Source organism: Penicillium macrosclerotiorum, assembly GCF_028827735.1.
Source record: "Penicillium macrosclerotiorum strain IBT 26536 chromosome Unknown utg000008l_segment0_segment0, whole genome shotgun sequence".
In the NCBI taxonomy this organism is placed as follows: domain Eukaryota; kingdom Fungi; phylum Ascomycota; class Eurotiomycetes; order Eurotiales; family Aspergillaceae; genus Penicillium; species Penicillium macrosclerotiorum.
In genome coordinates this window covers 1,982,061-2,001,137 of record NW_026643087.1, presented here as the reverse complement: position 1 = coordinate 2,001,137, position 19,077 = coordinate 1,982,061, and the positions used below count along the sequence as shown (strand labels likewise).

The 19,077-nt window shown below is 46.7% G+C and overlaps 5 protein-coding genes across 5 annotated transcripts; 3 read left to right on the top strand and 2 right to left on the bottom strand.

Annotated features, from left to right (window-relative positions):
- Positions 1–5: 5 nt before the first annotated feature.
- N7462_008891 (sugar porter family MFS transporter) lies at positions 6–2,256 on the bottom strand (the record flags this gene model as incomplete). The annotated part of the gene is made up of 13 exons (XM_057080605.1): positions 6–208; positions 276–356; positions 416–481; positions 547–719; positions 775–896; positions 950–1,216; positions 1,278–1,396; positions 1,480–1,534; positions 1,587–1,633; positions 1,686–1,875; positions 1,931–1,949; positions 2,009–2,128; positions 2,189–2,256. The coding sequence occupies 13 exons, from the start codon at positions 2,254–2,256 to the stop codon at positions 6–8; spliced, it is 1,530 nt and encodes a 509-aa protein (XP_056930933.1).
- A 1,321-nt stretch (positions 2,257–3,577) lies between these two features.
- Positions 3,578–4,637, top strand: N7462_008890 (oxidoreductase, short chain dehydrogenase/reductase family; the record flags this gene model as incomplete). Its single annotated transcript, XM_057080604.1, has 4 exons — positions 3,578–4,032; positions 4,095–4,206; positions 4,266–4,379; positions 4,437–4,637. 4 exons carry the CDS (start codon positions 3,578–3,580, stop codon positions 4,635–4,637), a joined length of 882 nt encoding a protein of 293 aa, XP_056930932.1.
- A 470-nt stretch (positions 4,638–5,107) lies between these two features.
- On the bottom strand, positions 5,108–7,364 carry N7462_008889 (Zn(II)2Cys6 transcription factor; the record flags this gene model as incomplete). The annotated part of the gene is made up of 4 exons (XM_057080603.1): positions 5,108–6,427; positions 6,588–6,773; positions 6,824–7,211; positions 7,273–7,364. The coding sequence occupies 4 exons, from the start codon at positions 7,362–7,364 to the stop codon at positions 5,108–5,110; spliced, it is 1,986 nt and encodes a 661-aa protein (XP_056930931.1).
- Positions 7,365–12,230: 4,866 nt separating this feature from the next.
- On the top strand, positions 12,231–13,935 carry N7462_008888 (sugar porter family MFS transporter; the record flags this gene model as incomplete). The annotated part of the gene is made up of 3 exons (XM_057080602.1): positions 12,231–13,152; positions 13,216–13,592; positions 13,660–13,935. The coding sequence occupies 3 exons, from the start codon at positions 12,231–12,233 to the stop codon at positions 13,933–13,935; spliced, it is 1,575 nt and encodes a 524-aa protein (XP_056930930.1).
- A 3,309-nt stretch (positions 13,936–17,244) lies between these two features.
- On the top strand, positions 17,245–18,885 carry N7462_008887 (uncharacterized protein; the record flags this gene model as incomplete). Its single annotated transcript, XM_057080601.1, has 1 exon — positions 17,245–18,885. One exon carries the CDS (start codon positions 17,245–17,247, stop codon positions 18,883–18,885), a length of 1,641 nt encoding a protein of 546 aa, XP_056930929.1.
- Between the last annotated feature and the right edge of the window lie 192 nt (positions 18,886–19,077).

Below are 19,077 nucleotides of genomic sequence, written 5' to 3'. Positions count from 1 at the left end.
AAGATTTATTCAACATGCTGAGCATTCACACTCTCAAGATCCTTCCCATGTGCAAGCCGGGTGTCAACATCTCCGGCCATACCCATAGATGAATGCCAATGAAGCTTAACCTTTTCCCCAGTAAATAGATGATCGATCTGTTCCAGAGTGAGGTTGCGCGCCTCCGGGTAGAAAAAGTAAATGAGAGGGATGAAGCAGAAATTGAATACTAGTAAAATCGATCAGAATGAGAGGGACAGAAAGACAGAAATAGCATAAGCCGAATGGAATCTTACCGGCAAAGTAGATATAGGTTCGGTAACCGATATTTGAAATACTGACAGGTGTAATCTCCACGACCAAGAAAGTAAAGATCCCTGTAATTGGAAATTAGCTTTTTGTGCAGTTGATCTTCGGTGTGATTCTAGTAACGCACAGTTGGTAGCAGTGGCCAAAGCGGCTGCCCGAGTACGGATAGCAAGGGGCGCGTATTCTGCAGGCACTGAGTGTGGTTATCACAAATTAGCTGGCTTCTCGATGATCGATCACTCTTTTTGGGAGACATACGAAGCCAAGGAATTGCAAGAAGACCAACTCCAAAGAAGAAGTTGAACAAGAAGAGCATGACGGTTGCAACTAAACCAGCAGCGTGACCGCCGTCCCAGACAGTTCCTGCTAGAACAGCCATGCAACAACCCTGTCCAATGACAGCAAACAGCATCAACTTGCGGCGACCCAGGCTATATTAATTGGGTATTAGTATTGATCAATCAAAGAATAGAATGTGGCACACACCGATCAATCACCCAAATTGGAACCATCGATGAGAAGAAGTAAGCGACTCCATTGAATCCTGCCAACAAGAGAGCGGTGTTATGGTCCATTCCCACGGAATTTTCGAAGATCACGGTTGCGTACTAATTGCTTGTCAGAATTTAAATAACCATATCATCTATCTTTGGAAACTCACATAAGTTATGAGATTAATTCCCGACATTTGCTGCATCATTTGTCCACCCATTCCCAGAAGAGTGCGGGTCAAAAATCGCTGTGGACCGTTCTGGAAGATGAGCTTAAATGACCCTTCAGCAGAGGCCTCTCGCTCTTGTCTAATCGCCTGAGAGATTTCGGCCACATCTACACCAACGACGGCGTCATGCTCATCGATTTCCTTTGCATTGTCCTGCAATCTCCAGATGATATGGCGGGCCTCGTCTTCCTTTCCGTGTTTAATGAGCTGATAAATGGGGTTAGAAACAGCCAGGACACATGAATTCACATTTACTGGATCTACTTACCCATCGAGGAGATTCTGGTAGGAAGATAACGCCGATGAAGGTCAAAATAGCGAAAAGTATTTGAAGGGCGATAGGGAATCGGAATTGAGCTTCGCTCTTGTTGTATGAAAAGCCGTAGTCTGTAATTATATTTAGTTTAAAATTCATAGCAACGTGAAACCCCATGATAGTATTAGTAAGGGGCATGAAAAGATTCACTGACCAACCCAGTATGAAAGCATAACACCGAAGATATTGATAGCCAGTTCTATCGCCAACTACCGCTGCTGTCAGCATGTAAAATCTTCAATTTATTGAGCGGGGACATACTCCTTTGCCTCGGCTTGCTGCTTTGCTCAGCTCCGAATGCCAAACAGCTGTAAAGTGTTAGTTGACAAAGAAATTATGAGCAACGAGGGTCCTCCTCACGAATTGTGCTAGTGTTGAGACCATTCCCAATGCCAGCAACGATTCGCCCAACGATGAGATGGGGGATGCTATAGGCACTACATTGCAGGGCCGCACCAATTGCCAGAATGACACACCCAGCCATGATGCACTTGCGACGACCAAGTCTTTCACCAACAATCAACGAGATGATGGCACCCAAAAAGCATCCCTAGAGCAAGAGTATAAGCATCGGAGTAGAAGTATGATTTCCATTCATGGCTTACTATTTCATAGATAGCAACACTTATGGGACCTGAGTTAGTCAATATTCGACAACAAGGTGTAGGCATAAGGTAGCTCACACTGTGCCCTGTAGAGAGGAGCTTCCATGACCAGTACTGGTAGTATTGATCTCAGGAAATGTCGCAGTGAAAGCATCTCCTGTCAGCAAGCCGGACATAACACCTTGATCGTATCCAAAGCTGAAAGGTAATCCAAATAAGTCGATGTCCTTTTGAAATCAATTGGAATGATACACTCACAGCAAAAAGCCGCTGCCAGCAGTGGCCGTGATGGCCCACGCCAGGGACTTTCCTACAAGGAATGACATGGCTTCAATCAGAGAAGCAAGAGATTGCTCCACAAACCCTGGGTAAGGAAGAACTGATTGAATATCCCGGGGAAGATTGTGATAGAAAGAGAATAGTGTTGATGCATGCAAGCTACAGGCAGTGGGGCTATCACCCCTTTTTATAAGATATCCTCTTCTGTCCGTCACGACCCAGATCGCTATGACTCGGGTGGCGCCATGTAAAGTTCTCGGAAACCATGGCGTAATTTTATGGACCGGGGATGTTGGATGCCCCAGGTATTTGGATGGCTCCCGTGTCTCAAAAAGGCGGGTAAACTCCGCGATTGCGGGGTGCAGAAAGGGAAGAAACCCCAACCCCTCAAATGTCGCTGTCTAATAGGTCCTCTCTAATTGCAAATTAGGTTGCCTGAGTAATAACCTTCCGTGAAACCCAAAAATCTCGAGAACATCAACCATGCCGCCATCTCTATCTATCTCTTTCGTCTCGCCCAACTGCTTTCTCCGAACCACCAAGATATACCGGATTGTCATCGCATTTCGAGCATGGCGTGGTCAAAAAGTTGGCAGCACACGCGTGTACCTGGGCCGAAGAAAGGGTATCAGTGGGCCGACCCGAGTCCTCCACCCGAACAAGCGATGTCGTAGTGTTCGGCGGTCCCGGCTAAATGCTTTAAAGCCTCAGTGCGTGACGGCTTGCCGAATCGGGTAGATTACCTTATTGAGAAGTATTAAGCACTCTGAATTCCAGCCGCCCCAAAAATATGTGAACCCTCGTTATTTCGATAGTTTTTGATTGTATCTCAGCCCCATTGTCAAATGTGTTCTCTCTTCAGAACGATACCCGCTTTTTAGTGATCATCTTTACGTTGACGTTCCAGCCATCGTTGCCCCAGGGGGAACCAAGTCTCCAGTGTTTCCCCAGTCTTTTACCCCATGCTCCCGCGGCCTTGCGTTTTTGTCTATTCCACTTTCCAGAAAGCGTAGGCCGTTGCGTCCCTAAATGCTCATCTGACTGCAGTGGCCGATTTTTGACCGGTTCGGTCCCTGCGACCATCGGCACGAATTGTCGGCTCGGGTACACCATTGGCGAACTCGGGTTGCAGGGTGCAACGATTGCTCCAGAAAGAGTTCCACTGTGGTTCCTGAGAGTCAGCACTTCCATAATGAGACCTTTGTAGCGGATACGCAGCGGAAGAAGTTGTTTAATGAGGGCGGTTGGGAGATATCTTATTTGAAGCGCACATCCTCCAAAAAATTTTCATAATAGCACCGCCAATTTCCTTCTGATCTTAATTCGCATCCAACCGTCAATAGATTTACCCAAAGAAAACAATTCGAAATGGCTCCTGCAATCAGCCTCGATCACACTCTTCCGTCATCCGTCCCAGAGTCGACTGAAACCCCGGCTGCGTACGTACCGACTAGCGACCTTTTCTCTCTAAATGGACGCACGGTTGTGATCACTGGAGGAGGTCGAGGCTTGGGAATGACCTTGACTACTGCCGTTCTTGAAGCTGGTGGCGACGTGGCTTGTCTAGATCTCCTTCCCGAGCCTAGCCCGGAGGAGTGGGTGGCTGTTCAGAAGCTGGCCAAATCTCGCGGCCTGCAAGCGACTTACACCAAGTGCGATATCACTAATGAGGAAGTCACTAAGAGCCTGCTGGAGAAGATTGCCGCGGATGCTTTAGATCGGAAGATGCCCATGCGGGGCCTCATCACTTGCGCTGGAATTCAGCAAATGGTGCCCGCCCTGGACTATCCGGTTGAGGGATACCGGAAGATGCTGGATGTTAAGTGAGTTCAATTCAATTAAATTTTTTAAACATAATGATTAAATACTGACATTGGCACTAAAGTGTCCTTGGAACATTCATTCCCGCGAAGCACTTTGCACGCATTCTTGTGGACCAGAAGACCCCCGGAAGTATTGTCATGATTGCTTCCATGTCGGGCCAAATTGCCAACCGAGTAGGTCAAGCACATAAGATAGGCATATTTACAGAGACTTACACAGGTTTTGCTTTTAGGGCTTGACTTGTACAGCGTACAATTCTTCCAAAGCCGCCGTCCACCAGATGTGCCGGTCTGTTGCCCAAGAATGGGGCCAGCACAACATTCGTGTTAACACTCTTTCCGCCGGTGTATGTTTTCCCGATTCTATTAAACTTTTGAGAATTATCACTGACCAGTATAATCAGTACATCCGCACTGCTATGACTGACGCTCTACTAAAGGAGAAGCCAGAGGTTGAGGAAACCTGGATGCGTGGAGCTCTTCTCGGCCGCCTGGGTGCCCCGGAGGACTTCAAGGGCCCCACAGTGTATATGCTTACCGACGGAAGTGCCTGGATGACTGGTGCTGACCTTCGTGTGGATGGTGGCCACTGCGCATCGGCGTAGATTTGGTGGATTTCACGAGATAAATTAAATACGACATTGTTTCGGCGTTACTATACAGATTTAGAACCGGGTATAGACAAGAATAAATTAAAAGTTCAAGAATTTTTAACTGGACCTAAATCCAAGTTTCTGGTTATAGCGGAAAATCAAAAAATCGAGGGTAATTCGTGGATAATCCAAGCATTTCATCGACTCCATGTGTCTGCTCATCCAAGGTAATTTAGTAAAGGGGTTGACTTGAAAGAAGAAAGACAAGGCGAATAAACGAACCATTTCTAAGAGCTCAGGAGAAATGCTGTCAAAATCACAATATGAGTAATGGCTTTCCACATTGCTAGGCTGAATAGGAGAAGCGCTCATTATATGGTCGCGACAAATTGTGGTGTCGGTACCAGTAATAGCGGATAGGGTTGAAGGTCCTAAACTTATAGTCAGGACGTATAACATACCGGGAAGCAACAAAGTTCTTGTCAAATCCGCAGATCAAAATTTAGAAGATGGGGAATACCTATGGAAAAGGCCAAATCCGTTGGCGGCCTTTCTGGGTGATGTATCTCAAGTGAGAGGTTTGTCAATCCCAATTTATGCTGCTTTTGAATCTTGTCAAAGACCACAGCCAGAGCTTGGACAGCCTTTTTAGATTCATTTGATGAATCGCTCAATGGTATCCAAATAGCGTAAGACTTGTGCAAAGCCTGAAGGATTCTCTGGGTCATATCCTCACCAAGTGGTATCTGCTTTGAATTGGAGATGGAGTGATTTGAAAGGTCAAAACTTAGCTCCAAACAAAGCAACATTGTTGCTAGCAAGAATTCACCTCTGATCAGAGGCGATATCGTTTTCCACCTCTGGCTGAAAAGGCGACCCCCGGGTTGTGTTTCCTTGTTCACAATACATTGATTCCCAAGGACATGGAGGGCGGATTCAATACAAGTATTGCGGGAGTAAGTATATCGGGGATCGAATCTTCCAAGAGCAAGATATCGATAGTGTAACACGCACTTGGCCTTATCGAGGAGCATCACCAACTGGATACGACGCAAAATTATATCAGAACTGTCCATTATGGACTTACTGATGGGTCTTTCCTGATAAATCTCAGACGATGATGTGTATGTTTCATGCACCACTTTGTCCAAGCGCATGACCTCTGAATACTCCGGCCGGCGAATTGACGCTGATAAATCTGTCACAGAGCCGAAAATAGAAATCATTCTATGTTTTGTCACCAACCATTGAGTTGGGGTTTCGAACGAAGCAGGGCGTGATGTCGGGAGCTCTATGGTATCTTCATCAAAGTCTTCGTCCAGAAGATTTCGAGGCGCCGCTGTATCCGACTGAAATTCTCGCAGTAAGCGAGGCAGTCCAACCTGGGCGGATACCAACACATCCAGGTCGCTAATTAGAGACCAAATCCTACGTCTCATTTCCCCTTGGAATGGCGAGATATGGGGGAAATGAGATGGATCACGATGATACCCCATGCGTTGAGCCATGCGCACAACAATTCCAAGGAAAACCAAGTCATCTATCTGGGGGTCTCTCCTTTGAAGAAAACGAGCATTCAAACCACAAAGCAAGGTTTCGATGGTCTCTGGCGGACAGTCTTGATATCCGCCTAGAGTTAAGCATTGGTCGACTTTCTCACTGTACTTTTGAATCGATTCCGCGGAATTGTTCGACTCATGGGTGTGTTGGTTCCGAAATAGCAAAGCCAAACACATAACACCGTATAACTTACCTATCCACATTACTGGCGCCTGAAGTGAATCGTCCCAAAACTTATCATACTGGTTTTAAGCAAAGTCAGCTCTGTCAGAGTAAAAAGCAATGATAAAGCGGCTATGCGTCTTACAGCTCTCAAAAATGATGGGCCATGTATCACTATTCGAAGCACAAAAGTTAGTTGTCTTCTGAGATTTTGGGTACCGGTCACATACATGGAAGAACGTTGTGACCAAAGTATTCCGCCACAAGCCTGTCGGTCACTTCGCGGGGCGGTATTGCTCTCAAGATATCTTCTTTAGTTGCAGGCTTGCTACCTGCAAACAAAAGTTCAGGGGTTTGGCACATATTCTGGACTTGTCCAGAGCTTTCATTTGCGTCTTCCTTCACCGAGGTCTTCAACTCGGAAATCTGATTTTTTGATGAGAAATCGAAAATTTCAAGCCTCGTGGGAGACTTACACCATCCATGATCGCCCTCCAATGAGTACTTTGAACATAAGTTGTTTTATTCAGGTGTAGTTCAATTTTACCAGAAGATTTTGAGAGATGAATTGCATCTGAAGGCGGGTCCGTCCTGTCGCCGACGTATTTACCGTTACCTTCATTTCCCCTTGACATATCTTGGCCCTCGGTGGGACCAGGTGTATTCCTGATCGAATTTTCTGCGAGAGCGGCAATCATTCTTTCTAATTGTCCAATACGCTCCACTAAATTTGATGCGACTCCATGCTTCTGATCTCTAGCGGCACGTGCTGAGATCCCGGTGCTGGAATGGGCATAAGTGCACGAGAGTGAAAGCCCGCGATGAAGGCAAGATCCACAGGGGTGGCCTCGATCGCATCGAAGTCTGTCACAATTCATAAGAATGAAGTTCTTTTGGAAACCAATGGTTGAGTAGTGGCTCTCACTTTCGTCTTCTGCAGAGGCTGCATGACAACTGTGGCTTATCCCGACGTCGACTGGGCGGCGGAAGACTGCGCAGCTGTTGTGGCTCGGTCATTGCCACCCGTCACCATTGATCAAGAGCTAACTCACCACGTTCCTCGAGGGTCTTGCTAAGGAGAACAAAGTGGCATTACAATCTGTTGCTGAAGTAGAAACGAAAATCAGGTGGTAAATGCTCGCTTTTGGTGGGGCCTACAAGACGATTGTCCGACCCTCCGCTCCGATCTCCGATCCTCCGCTCCGGCCCTCCGAGCCCGTCCAATCGTGACGCAGATATCACAGGTGAGAAGAGTATGAACATAAGTACACTCTGAAATCCCCAAAAATTGGGGCGCAAAGTTATTAGAATCGATGGAATCGAAATTTTCCAAAAAGAACTAATAATTTCTTCTAGAAGGACCTCCGTGAATGAACTATTGGCTCTCCGGCAACCTCAGATTGAGGCGGAGGATGATTCAGATTAGTCAGAGAGCCGAGTTTGGCGGTGAAAGTGCAGGTCGCGTTCAGCTCTAGCAGCGCCTTTCCAAAATACTTCATGTATACATAGCTGTGACCAAAATCAGAAAGAACAGATGGGCAAACATATAAATTGGGGCTCTATTTTCCATTCCCTAGTTTGCAGCATGATCTCAGGAGGTTTCGGTCGTCCCCGGATAACGAATGCAACTAAGTAGGCTCTAGTCTCCTCCGGGACTTAGTTGTCCTTGTCCACAGATTGGGGTAAAGCGCCGATGGGATCCACCTGCGCTGTCAATCAGATCGAGATTCATATCATCTCGACCTACTGTGCAATTTCGGCAGTAAATTTGCCGGCGATGGCCTTCCATTGAAGCGCAAAAACCTGCATCACAAGCAATACTAAGAAGTCGAATTAGCGCCCTCGCTATTACCCAAGCTTCCACTCGGTTTGATTATAGCAGACCGAGAACATAACATCCGCTCCCTAAGACGGATAGCATCAGTAGTCAGGAACAATAATGTTACAGAAGAAGGGGCCTTTCCCCGACGCGCAGAGAAAAAGGTTGTGGGATAATAAAGGGGTATAAATCTAGTAGAACCGGAGGCAACGCCGCCGGTAAACACCCAACACTATATACAGCCGCAGAGCAGGAGGGCGGCACCGGAGTAGGTCACAGAATGTTGATCCAGGTTACTCAAAGATATGAGAAGGAAAGATCGACATGAATCAACCATATAGCAGTAACACCAGAACACGCACGGCCGCCCAAGCACGCGAACCGCGAGGCAGGCATCACATATCACGTGAGGGGACCTCACTTAGGACCTAACAATCTATATGAAAGTCTTACTATAAGAGAGTCATATATGTAGAGATGCAGGAGGTCCATTCGATTATCAGTTAGATAGGATTATGAGAGGTTAGATATTCGGAGATGAATCGAAAACCAGTACAGTACCCATACTATGACAAGTTTTGAGTCCTTCGTTCTCATTTCCAAATCGGCCATTATGTAATATTCGACAGCCATTATCGATGAAATAATCATACAATATCCTGATCTCCGCGTTCATCCCGGCTGATCTTGCGTAAGGAGGATTTTGGGGGCCACAGACAGCCGTATGGGCAAGATGCAGGTTAACTGGGCAGTCTGGATAGCCGAGCTGCGACTCCCGGCTCCATGGAGATCCTCATTGGCCGCTGGGCTAAAAGCCTTACTTTCCTGCCCTGCTCGATAATTTTGTTTCTTGTGGCTCCTTTTGCACTGGCCATCGGTTGGCGCTGCCATCCAAAATGGCGCTAGTGGCAGTGCCGTGAACTCCGTGTGACACGCTAATCAGTCTGCTCGTCTGCTAGTCCGCTGGTATTCATGGATAATGATCAGAGCTGGAGCAATCGCGACCGTCTAGAGCCCTCGATTTCATGAGGCTCCTCAAAAGGCCGTCCCCTGTGCCTTACGCAACGTGGAAAAGCCTTCGAGCAGGTATCCGCCGGGCATGAAGGCAAATAGTCCGGTATATCCTCAAATTCACGTGGCTGGGTTATGAGTCATGTCGTGCGTGCTGCATCCGATCATGACACTAGGAGACCAACCATCAGCAACGGCGTGTGGGTGCCAAGGGTCAAAACATGGCGGTATTGCCCAGCCCGAATCCATGGTCCCCCACAGCAGTCAAGTCAAAGAAGGCCAGTCTAATCCGTCCTTTTCGATGGTGGGTTGCGGGCTCCGGTCCAGTGTGACGCCCAGATCATTGAGAGGTAATACAATACTGGGGGGAGGTAGCAAAAGAAGGCAGAAAGATGAAGGCGTTGAAGAAGTGCGTCTACGCACGCTCGATCTCCTACCCTATAGGCAAGCTGAAAACTTGCAAGAAGCCCTTCAAGAGCCACCCTCGGGATGTCTAACGGCTGCCAGACAGATGATTCGCCGCTGTTCTTCAAGGGACTGCCAAGGAACATGCGAAACGTTTATAGTCAAGTCCTCTTGCAAATTCAATACCTCATAAGGTAGCGCTGGTGAAAAGATATCATGTTGTAATTAGGTGGTGGATGTGAGTCGAGGGAGGAATTTTTGCTGGTCTCGAGCGGGTGAGTCCCCTCGGTCTTGCTATCGTAGCGCTATTCTGCCATGCTTGGGAGCTCGAGGAGTGAGGGTTGGCCGTGGCGTGGTCTCCCGACTTTCTATTTCAATTTCAGTTCTGTTCTCCTGATGTCGAATATATAGAGGAGGCACCAAATGGTGCGACCAGGACATCTCCAAAGACTTCACTGCGACCTGGGGTCATGGTCTACCCACGCTGCCTATCAGATGAACCATAAACCCGGGCGAGAAACATTACCAGCATCTCACCACACATCTCAAGTCGATCCCGGGATCCAAGATTGCTGTAGGGGTCCAGCAGCAGAGAGCGCCTATCTTCAGAAGTAGAGGGCAATCGTTGATTCAACGGTGATACCCAGTATGTCTGAACCTGCGGGTGCTCGGAGTGCCCAATCCCGCCAAAAATGCTTTATACACTGCCGCTCTGCACTACTTTTCTCCCCCACCCCCACCCCTCTGAGAGCACCTGGCCTGCATAGAAGGCTCATGTAGACATCAATCTGAGGTTTCTCGGCGTATTTCTGGCGTGGTATTCACTGTGACTATACACTACTCGAATGCAGGGAGAGGCCTATTAAACGCCTTGCCCTTTCTTCGAATGATCTCAAGACTCAAAGTCTTTCTTAGTGCACCTTGCACCCCCGCTACCACTATGAGTTTCCTGTCCCGTTCATTATGTCTCTGGATTGTCTTTAAGTTATGCTTTTAAAATCTACTTATCGACTATTTTAGTTACTTGATTCAATCTATAGTACAATACAAGAATATACCATACTATACTAGGAGGAATACTTAGTAGTTATCCTCAAGTACTAATTAAACTAACTAGGCACTCTACGACTAGTAATGTCATCAGTCTACTCTATAGACCTGAGCCCGTGTAAAGAATTAGAGACTCGGTAACAGTAAACTTGCAAGGTAGATCGACGGAGCTATCAAGAAAGGTGCGTTATCCTAACGCACGTATTACGTTAAGAAGTTAGCAGCGCGTAAAAATAGAAACTATGATTATCGAATGTTAGGATACGTTTTTTAACCTGATTTTATTCAATTATTTGTTGATTTAATGAAGAATTGAAGCCATTGCACTGCTATACCAAGCGTAATATAACCCTTTATAGATGTTGTAGTAGTCGTTCTCGGTGGTAAATCTTTGGATTCATTGAACAAACTTTCTACAAAGACCCGTTTCTTTTGAAAATGAACCAGGTAGAAATTCTTTCTGGTAGGCTTTGAGAGCGTATTCAGCACAAAGTTCAGTATTATTTGGCCCTGTTTTCTGTTTGACACAATTTTAGTGTACGCTCAAACTCACGTGCCAACAGCGATATATTAGGCTTTGTAACGCTTGATGTTGCTAGGCGAGCATCTGAAATGCGAGATTCGATTCATCGAAATTGGTCATATTATGATGGTGGTGTTGGGTATGAATTCAAAAAATATGGTGGTAGGGAAAATTGGAAATCTGTGTGGAGCGGTGGAAGGCACTTACAGCGAAATATGTTAGACCATGGTAGGATATTTGGAAGCGGAGATGTGAGAAATGAGCCAATAAACCCGAACTTTACCCGAACAAGCTGATTTTTTTTGGCATCTAAATCCCCATGCCAAAACTGTGATTGATCCATGGATCAGCAAATTGGTTGCCCTCCATGAGCGTGTGGAGAGTACTCGGCCCGCGTTTCTTTTCGGCAATAATCTCGCCTGGTACGGAGAAACAGGCGGCAAGCCAATAGCGCAATTGCCCACGGTCCACTAATTTTAAACATGGGTAGCGCCGAAATAAACTTGGGGGTTTTGAAAAACTGGAGATGGCCCTTGCAAATCACAAATCCTGCCAAGCTATCGCAGTGACGCGTCGCTCGGCCTAGTTGCGCCACACCATGATATTCTCCCTCTTGACCTCATGTTACTCGCAAATCCGACTCTGGCCAGTATGAGGATGAACGTGCTGCCCGACCATTTCGGTGCTCTTTTTCAGGGGGGTTTGACCTTGCTTCCTTCTTTGGGCACTCGGTCAGGCTAGTCAGGCTAGTTCTCTAAACATGTGGCTGCGAACTGTCCTTACATCGGGAACCCTTGGCGGCAAACTCCAGAGATTATGGGGCATCAAAAATGGTCCTGTTGGTCTAAGCAACGTTTGCCGAGTGTAACCTGGCCACAATGTCGGGGTACGGGGGATTATCGGAAACGAGGGTCGGTAGGTAGGCGTAGGTGGAGAGATAATAAAGAGTTGAGGCCCTCTGCCGTCTTTCCTTCGTCGTCAGGTTACTTTTTCCCATTCGTCTTGTCTGGTTCAGATCCTTCATATTCTATTCACAGAGTTTAACTTGAAGAAGTCTTCACCTTCCTCCTCCATAATGGCGCAGCTTCCCATAGGAAGCTCCGACGTGAGCAGAATCGAGGCTCCGATCTCGTTTCGAGCCTATCTGATTTGTGGTTTCGCATGCTTTGGTGGTATGCTTTTTGGATATGACTCTGGATATATTAGTGGTGTCGAGGGTATGGCCTATGTCAAGGAGCATTTCGGCCACGCTGTGTCCACCGACATCGACTCGACTGGCTATGTGCTCGCGAGTTGGCAGAAATCCCTGATTACTTCGATCCTGTCCGCAGGAACCTTCTTTGGAGCCTTGATTGGTGGTGAGGCTGCGGAGCGTATCGGTCGTCGTCTCACTATTATGATTTCTTGCTTCATCTTTGCATGCGGTGTCGCTGGACAGGTTGCCTCACACAATGTTACTGGCCTGGTTATCGGTCGTCTCATCGCTGGTTTTGGTGTGGGAGGTGTATCTGCCACCGTGGTTCTATATGTGTCTGAGATCAGTCCCAAGAAGATTCGTGGTACGCTGGTGTCAATCTATCAATTCGCCGTTACCATTGGTCTTCTCTCAGCATCTGGCGCAACCCAAGGAACTTCGAACAGGGAAGATGCCGGTTCTTACCGTATCCCAATCGCCATCCAGTTGGTTTGGGCCGGTATCCTTGCTCTCGGCTTGTTCTTCCTCCCCGAGTCTCCGCGATACCTCGTCAAAGTTGGAAAGCTGGAACAAGCCTCGGCCTCTCTGGCAAGCGTTCGTGGCCAGGCAGCCGATACTCCGTTGATCCAGGCTGAGCTGGCTGAGATCAAGGCAAACTATGAGTATGAATCTCAACTGACTAGCACCTCATGGGTCGATTGCTTCAAGGGTGGCTTCAGCAGTCCCAGCGGTAACCTCCGCCGTGTCTTTGTTGGTGTCTTCGCGCAGATGTTCCAGCAGTGGACCGGTGTGAACTTTATCTGTAAGTTCGTTGTTGCACTTTGTCATCATTTCAGTCAAAGCTAATACAACACTCTCTACTCAGTCTATTATGGAACCACCTTCTTCCAATCCGTCGGCATGACGAACTCGTTCCTCATGTCCACAATCATGAACATCGTCAATGTTGCCTGCACACCCGTTTCCTTCTGGACAATTGAGCGATTTGGCCGACGTACCCTGTTGCTGTATGGTGCGGTGGTGATGTGTGTGTGCGAATTCATTGTTGCCATTGTTGGTACCGCCGATCCTGGATCTAAGGCAGCCAACATGTGTCTGATCGTGTTCACTTGCTGCTACATCGCTGCATTTGCTTCGACTTGGGGTCCGGCCTGCTGGGTGTTGGTTGGAGAGATCTTCCCTCTACCCATCCGTGCCAAAGGCGTCGCTCTATCGACTGCTTCTAACTGGCTCTGGAATTGCGTATGTTTCAAATATTATTTCCCGATTCTTCAAACTCTCTTTATTAACCGTTGGCTTTCATATCCAGATTATCGCCATAATTACACCATACATGGTTGATACTGATAAGGGTAACCTTGGGGTAAAGGTCTTCTTTGTCTGGGGTGGATGCCTGATCTTCTGCTTCCTCTTTGCCTTTCTATGCGTCTCGGAGACCAAGGGTCTTTCGTTGGAGCAGATTGATCGTATGCTGGAAGAGACTTCCCCTCGAACTTCCGCTGCTTGGAAGCCCCATGATACCTTTGCCAACGATATGGGATTGACTAAGGGTGGCGAGACTGTGGAAGAGGCGGAGAAGGTTTAATCACGGATTGCGTGATCAAAACGCTACTCGGCGTCAGCCAAATCTTCATTATAATTAATCTTCAAGATTTACTTACCACAGTCTGTCACTAAACTTTAATTATGCAACGAAACGCTGGGACATTATACCGTATGCTTCCCACGGACAGCTTATGTCCTCAAAAATCAGTAGATTTTCGTGAAGCTTTCGGAGAGAAGATCAACTGACTGTCAAGGGTATCACCGTGCGATGCACCGGTCCCCAAAGAAAGCCGAAGCATGGCAAATATTGAGTTTGGCTAGACATAGCACGGACGCATGTCAAGAGTCTCAACCCACCATGCTTCAATATTATGGCGTAAAAGACTAATACAAGGTGCAAGGGGTTAAAATTCCCAGCATTTGAAGAACTGAATAAAGCCTCTTGGATGTTACTAACAGGAGAAATCTTACACCAGGTGTTATGGCATTGGTCCTGGGTTTAAGTCAAATCAACGCCCGTGATTTCTTATCTCGCCAGTAAAACGACCATTACCCACAAAGAGCATTGAGCATGGTTGTGGATATAGGACTTCAAAAAGCCATGCGAACCATTTGCTTGAAAGTGATGTACCAAACTGATTTAGTTTGAATATAATGCTTCTCCGCCACAAGGCCACATTTGGGCTTCCCAACTCAGCAATTCATGCACGAGGTACGATTAAGGAAATTTGAACAATACGAGATCACTGCTTACCTGTCATCACGCGTTAGGTCAAATTAAAAGTTTACTTAATTCACTAGCGTTCCGAACACTCCACTATCTACTAGGCTTTGAAAATAATTATTTCCCACCACAACACTGAAATACATGAGACATAATATGGATTCTCACTTAACTATTGTAGTGGTGAAATGGCACACGAGGGGTGCTCTCTGATTGGAGGATATCTTTCCTAGTACAAAGTCTTTACAGGATATAGCTTCGCATCTCCGAGAGGGAGAGAATCAACCTTTACACATATTTCGCTGTAGCAGCATCTGTTTCCTCTCTGAGAGGCTCCCTTCCATCGTGGTTTGGTGTGGTGTGTTGGTTTGTTTGCCGATCAATCTCATCCTGCCTGCATTCGCAGGCTTGCCCTAGAGCGCCCTGGTTCGCTATATAGACATAGTATAATAGAAGATCACAGACCTAAGCGAGATTCTTGTATACTTTAATTATTTAATTCTTAGTAGCTAGTTAGTATAGGCTTTCTATTATCTGTAATATCTAGATTAATAGTAGCCTAGCTAGAATTGGCTATACGCTAATAGTAATTCTCTATTAGGCTAGATTTATACTCGGGATATTCTTGTTAATACCTTCCTTAACCTAGAATCCGAAAACGAGAGCGACCTAGAGTATAGTCTCGAAGATTCCGACAGGACGCCTACGGATAAGGGCTAGCGAGTATTGAGTGATGAAGGCGGGAATTATAGTAGACGATACGCTATTCAGATCGCTTATGAATCCTAGTTATAACTAAGGATAAAATAGATATAATAACTTACCCGACTCCTAGTCCGGTTAATACTTGTCTGGTCTAGAGCTTAGCCATACGTCCTAGGAGTTAAAGAGCTAATTCGATAGCAAAAAAAACGCCCGATCTAAGAATAACGGGCTTATGACTGAGATACTTAGCAAAGACGAACCCGAAGATAGCACCGAAGAATACACCTGCTTAGAATATTGATACGACGTTAGGACAAAGAGTAACGAGCTACCATAATCGAAGCCGAAAGACCCCTTAAAGCCTAGAAGTTCTAGCGTCCCCCTAATAAATGCAGAGTCGTAGCTATACATCGCGGAGGCCTAGGAGAAAGTCATGTTAGCAGGCTGACATCCGGATTGTTTCGTTTCGTGATTTTTACTAAAGTAGCCGACAGGGCGGCTATGTAGACTCGGTATCCGTATATTTCAAAGGGATCATCGTTGAAATTCCGTGAAGAATGCGCAAAAGGATTCCTCATTATGGTAAGGGTAGCAGGAGAAGGGTGCAATATGGGAAAATATCTATCTACGGATGATCCGTGGCCGTCTCAGATTCTTCGGTCCCAAAAAGACAAAATTGTAGTTAAATACCAAGTTCTTGAGCTTAACCGGACACACACCGAAAGCATCGGCCATTCTAAAAATTGTAACAAGAAGCAGGAATTGCCCCCACGGGGACAGCTCCGAGATGTGGAGAACCCCACAAACCTGAGAGGCGAGCGGCGCCACAGATGGCCATCCCCTCCCCGGACAATCGATGCGATGATCATGTCTGTCAGCGTTCTGAAAAACGAGATCATGGTGTCGAATGCATCTCGAGAGGGAGAGAGGAGATGTGCAATTCTCACCCCGTGACTTAATTTCAAAGGACGCCTTCTTGCCTGCGGCACCAAGTACAAGATATCTCCGTCCAAATCTTGGAAGTGGATGGTCTCGAATTGCCCCAGAGTCTTATAATTGTATGCCAGAAATCAAGATGATTGGCAACCGGGACATCTTGGGTGTGATTCTGCCAGAGCTTTTGCCTTCCAAGCTTGAGACATAGCTGAGTGAGCCAGGCTGGCCTTGTACACTGGGCCAAACTGGTCGACCACGTCGGAGGGAAAGAATTCTGAATCGCTTGCTATATTGGTGAGACCAGTTGCTTAATTTTATAACCCGATAACCCCATCGCCCGCGCACCCTCACATGATGGCCAGCATCTTTACGTATCATCATGTCTCTATTCAAAGCAGGGTTTGAAGAACTGAAGAATAGTAGTCGAATTGCGTGCCAGGCGGGTCTATAATAGCGCATGGAATACGCGTTTTACAGTATAAAAAGCGGGGCGGAAGACAGACCGAGAAAATCCGAAATCCCCACGCTCGCCACAATGATGGGCGATGGTGCACATATGTGAAAATTATTTCGGGCCAATAATGGAACTTGTACCAGATTTTGATGCAGGCATTGTTTTCATTACCTGAAAATGCCTGAAACACTCCATTTGGTCAAGCAGTTGACAGCGATTGGATCGGAGAAGCAGATAAGCTTCAAAAATGATCCTACAGATAAGCGCCACCAACCCTCCTCAATGTACGAATGGAAGGAATTTAAGATAGATAAAGCAAACAATGAAGCTCACCACAGAATTGAAGAAACAAAACATCAAGCACGCCTAAATCTTCCGACACATTTGAGTACATATTCAACGCGATCTCCACGACTTCGATAGAGTGCATACTCCCCCCTTGCTCCAATCGAAGTTATTCCAAAGGTTGCTCTCACAATTGAAAGACCATATCTTCAAATTATAAGACACTCATATCAATACAAGAATCAATGTTGCCAAAGACACAGGACGAAAACAAGATCGAAAAAATGGGTGTCGAGGAGGAAATTGACCTGGGGCTCGTGGAGTCCAAGGGCATTGGGCAGATCCCCCATGAGACGAAACGAGGTCTATCCTCTCGCCATATTCAGATGATTGCAATTGGTGGCACAATTGGAACGGGTCTCTTCGTCACCTCGGGACATTCACTTCATACGGGCGGTCCTCTATTCTTTCTGCTAGCGTACACGCTGCTTGCCACTTGTGTTTTCATGATCTTGACGGCCATTGTTGAATTCTCATCCTATCTCCCCGTGCCCGGATCGTCAGTGGCAAACTACGGAAATCGCTTTGTTTCGCGGAGCATGGGCTTTGCATTAGGGTGGTTTTATTATTACACCTTCGTGTTAGCGGTTCCAACTGAAGTGACAGCCTCGGTTGTTGTCATCAGCTACTGGCATCCATCTGTCAACAATGCTGTCTGGATTACGATTTTGATTCTCGTGATCGTGACTCTGAACCTTTTCCCAGTCAATGTATATGGTGAGACTGAGTTCTGGTTTGCATCTATCAAAGTCATCGGCATTGTTGGATTGCTGCTTATGGCATTGGTTATTACATATGGTGGTGGCCCTAACCATACCTCAATCGGGTTTCGCTACTGGCATGATCCTGGGCCGATGAATGATTACCTAGTCGGGGGATCGACTGGGCGTTTTCTTGCATTCCTTGGAGCCCTACGCGTCTCGATTTACGTCTTCGTGTTCGCCCCCGAGCTGCTCGCCCTTACTGCGGGGGAAATGCAAAACCCTCGACGTAACCTACCGACAGCAGGAAGACGATACTTCATTCGGCTAGTGACATTTTATGTGCTTGGCGCTCTGATGATTGGCTTGATTGTCCCTAGCAATGACAACCGACTTATGGGAGGGTCTAAAAATGCGACCTCTTCGCCTTGGGTTATTGGTGCGAAGAATGCGGGCATCAAGGGATTGGACTCCGTTATCAATACCCTTATCCTCCTGTCCGCGTGGTCATCTGGTAACGGTTGGATGTACCTCTCTTCCAGAAGTCTTTACTCCCTAGCTAAGTATGGGATGGCACCGAAAGTATTTACGCGGTGCACAAGTGCTGGGGTACCATACGTCTCACTCATTTTCACCTCGCTCTTCTCGGTGTTTGCATACATGAGCGTCAATTCGTCTGCAACTACTGTGTTCAATTGGTTTGTCAACCTCGCGAACAGCAGCGGATATATTAGCTGGATATGCACGTGCTTTATCTATATCCGCTTCAGGAAAGCCACTTTTGCCCAGGAGGTCCACGAGCTCCCGTATCGCTCGTTCTTACAGCCGTATGGGGCATATGCTGCGGGATCAATCATGCTTCTTCTCCTCTTGTTGAACGGATTTGAGATGTTTTTCCCCCGTGAATGGGACGTATCAACTTTCCTCACAGCCTATGTTAGCATTGCCATCTTTCTGGTCTTGTACCTTGGCCATAAGTTCATCGCCGCGCGAGACGAGCCATGGCTTATTCCACCTCGCAAGGTTGATCTTCAAAGTGGGCTGCAGGATGTTATCGATGCTGAATTCCCGCCCATTCCTGCCAAAAACATAGGCCACAAGATTTTGCAAGTCCTTTTTGAGTGATCCCGGGGTTTTTGAAAATGATAAGTACTCCACGATGCATTCCTGTGCTTTGAAATATGAACCTAGCAATCTTTTCATGTCATTAGCCAAATTAAATTTTGATTAGTCAATTAACTAGCTAAAATTTCACATGGAGATTCTCCTATTATATGCACTGCGTTGCAGCGTTATAGAGTCAAATTTTGCCCAGTT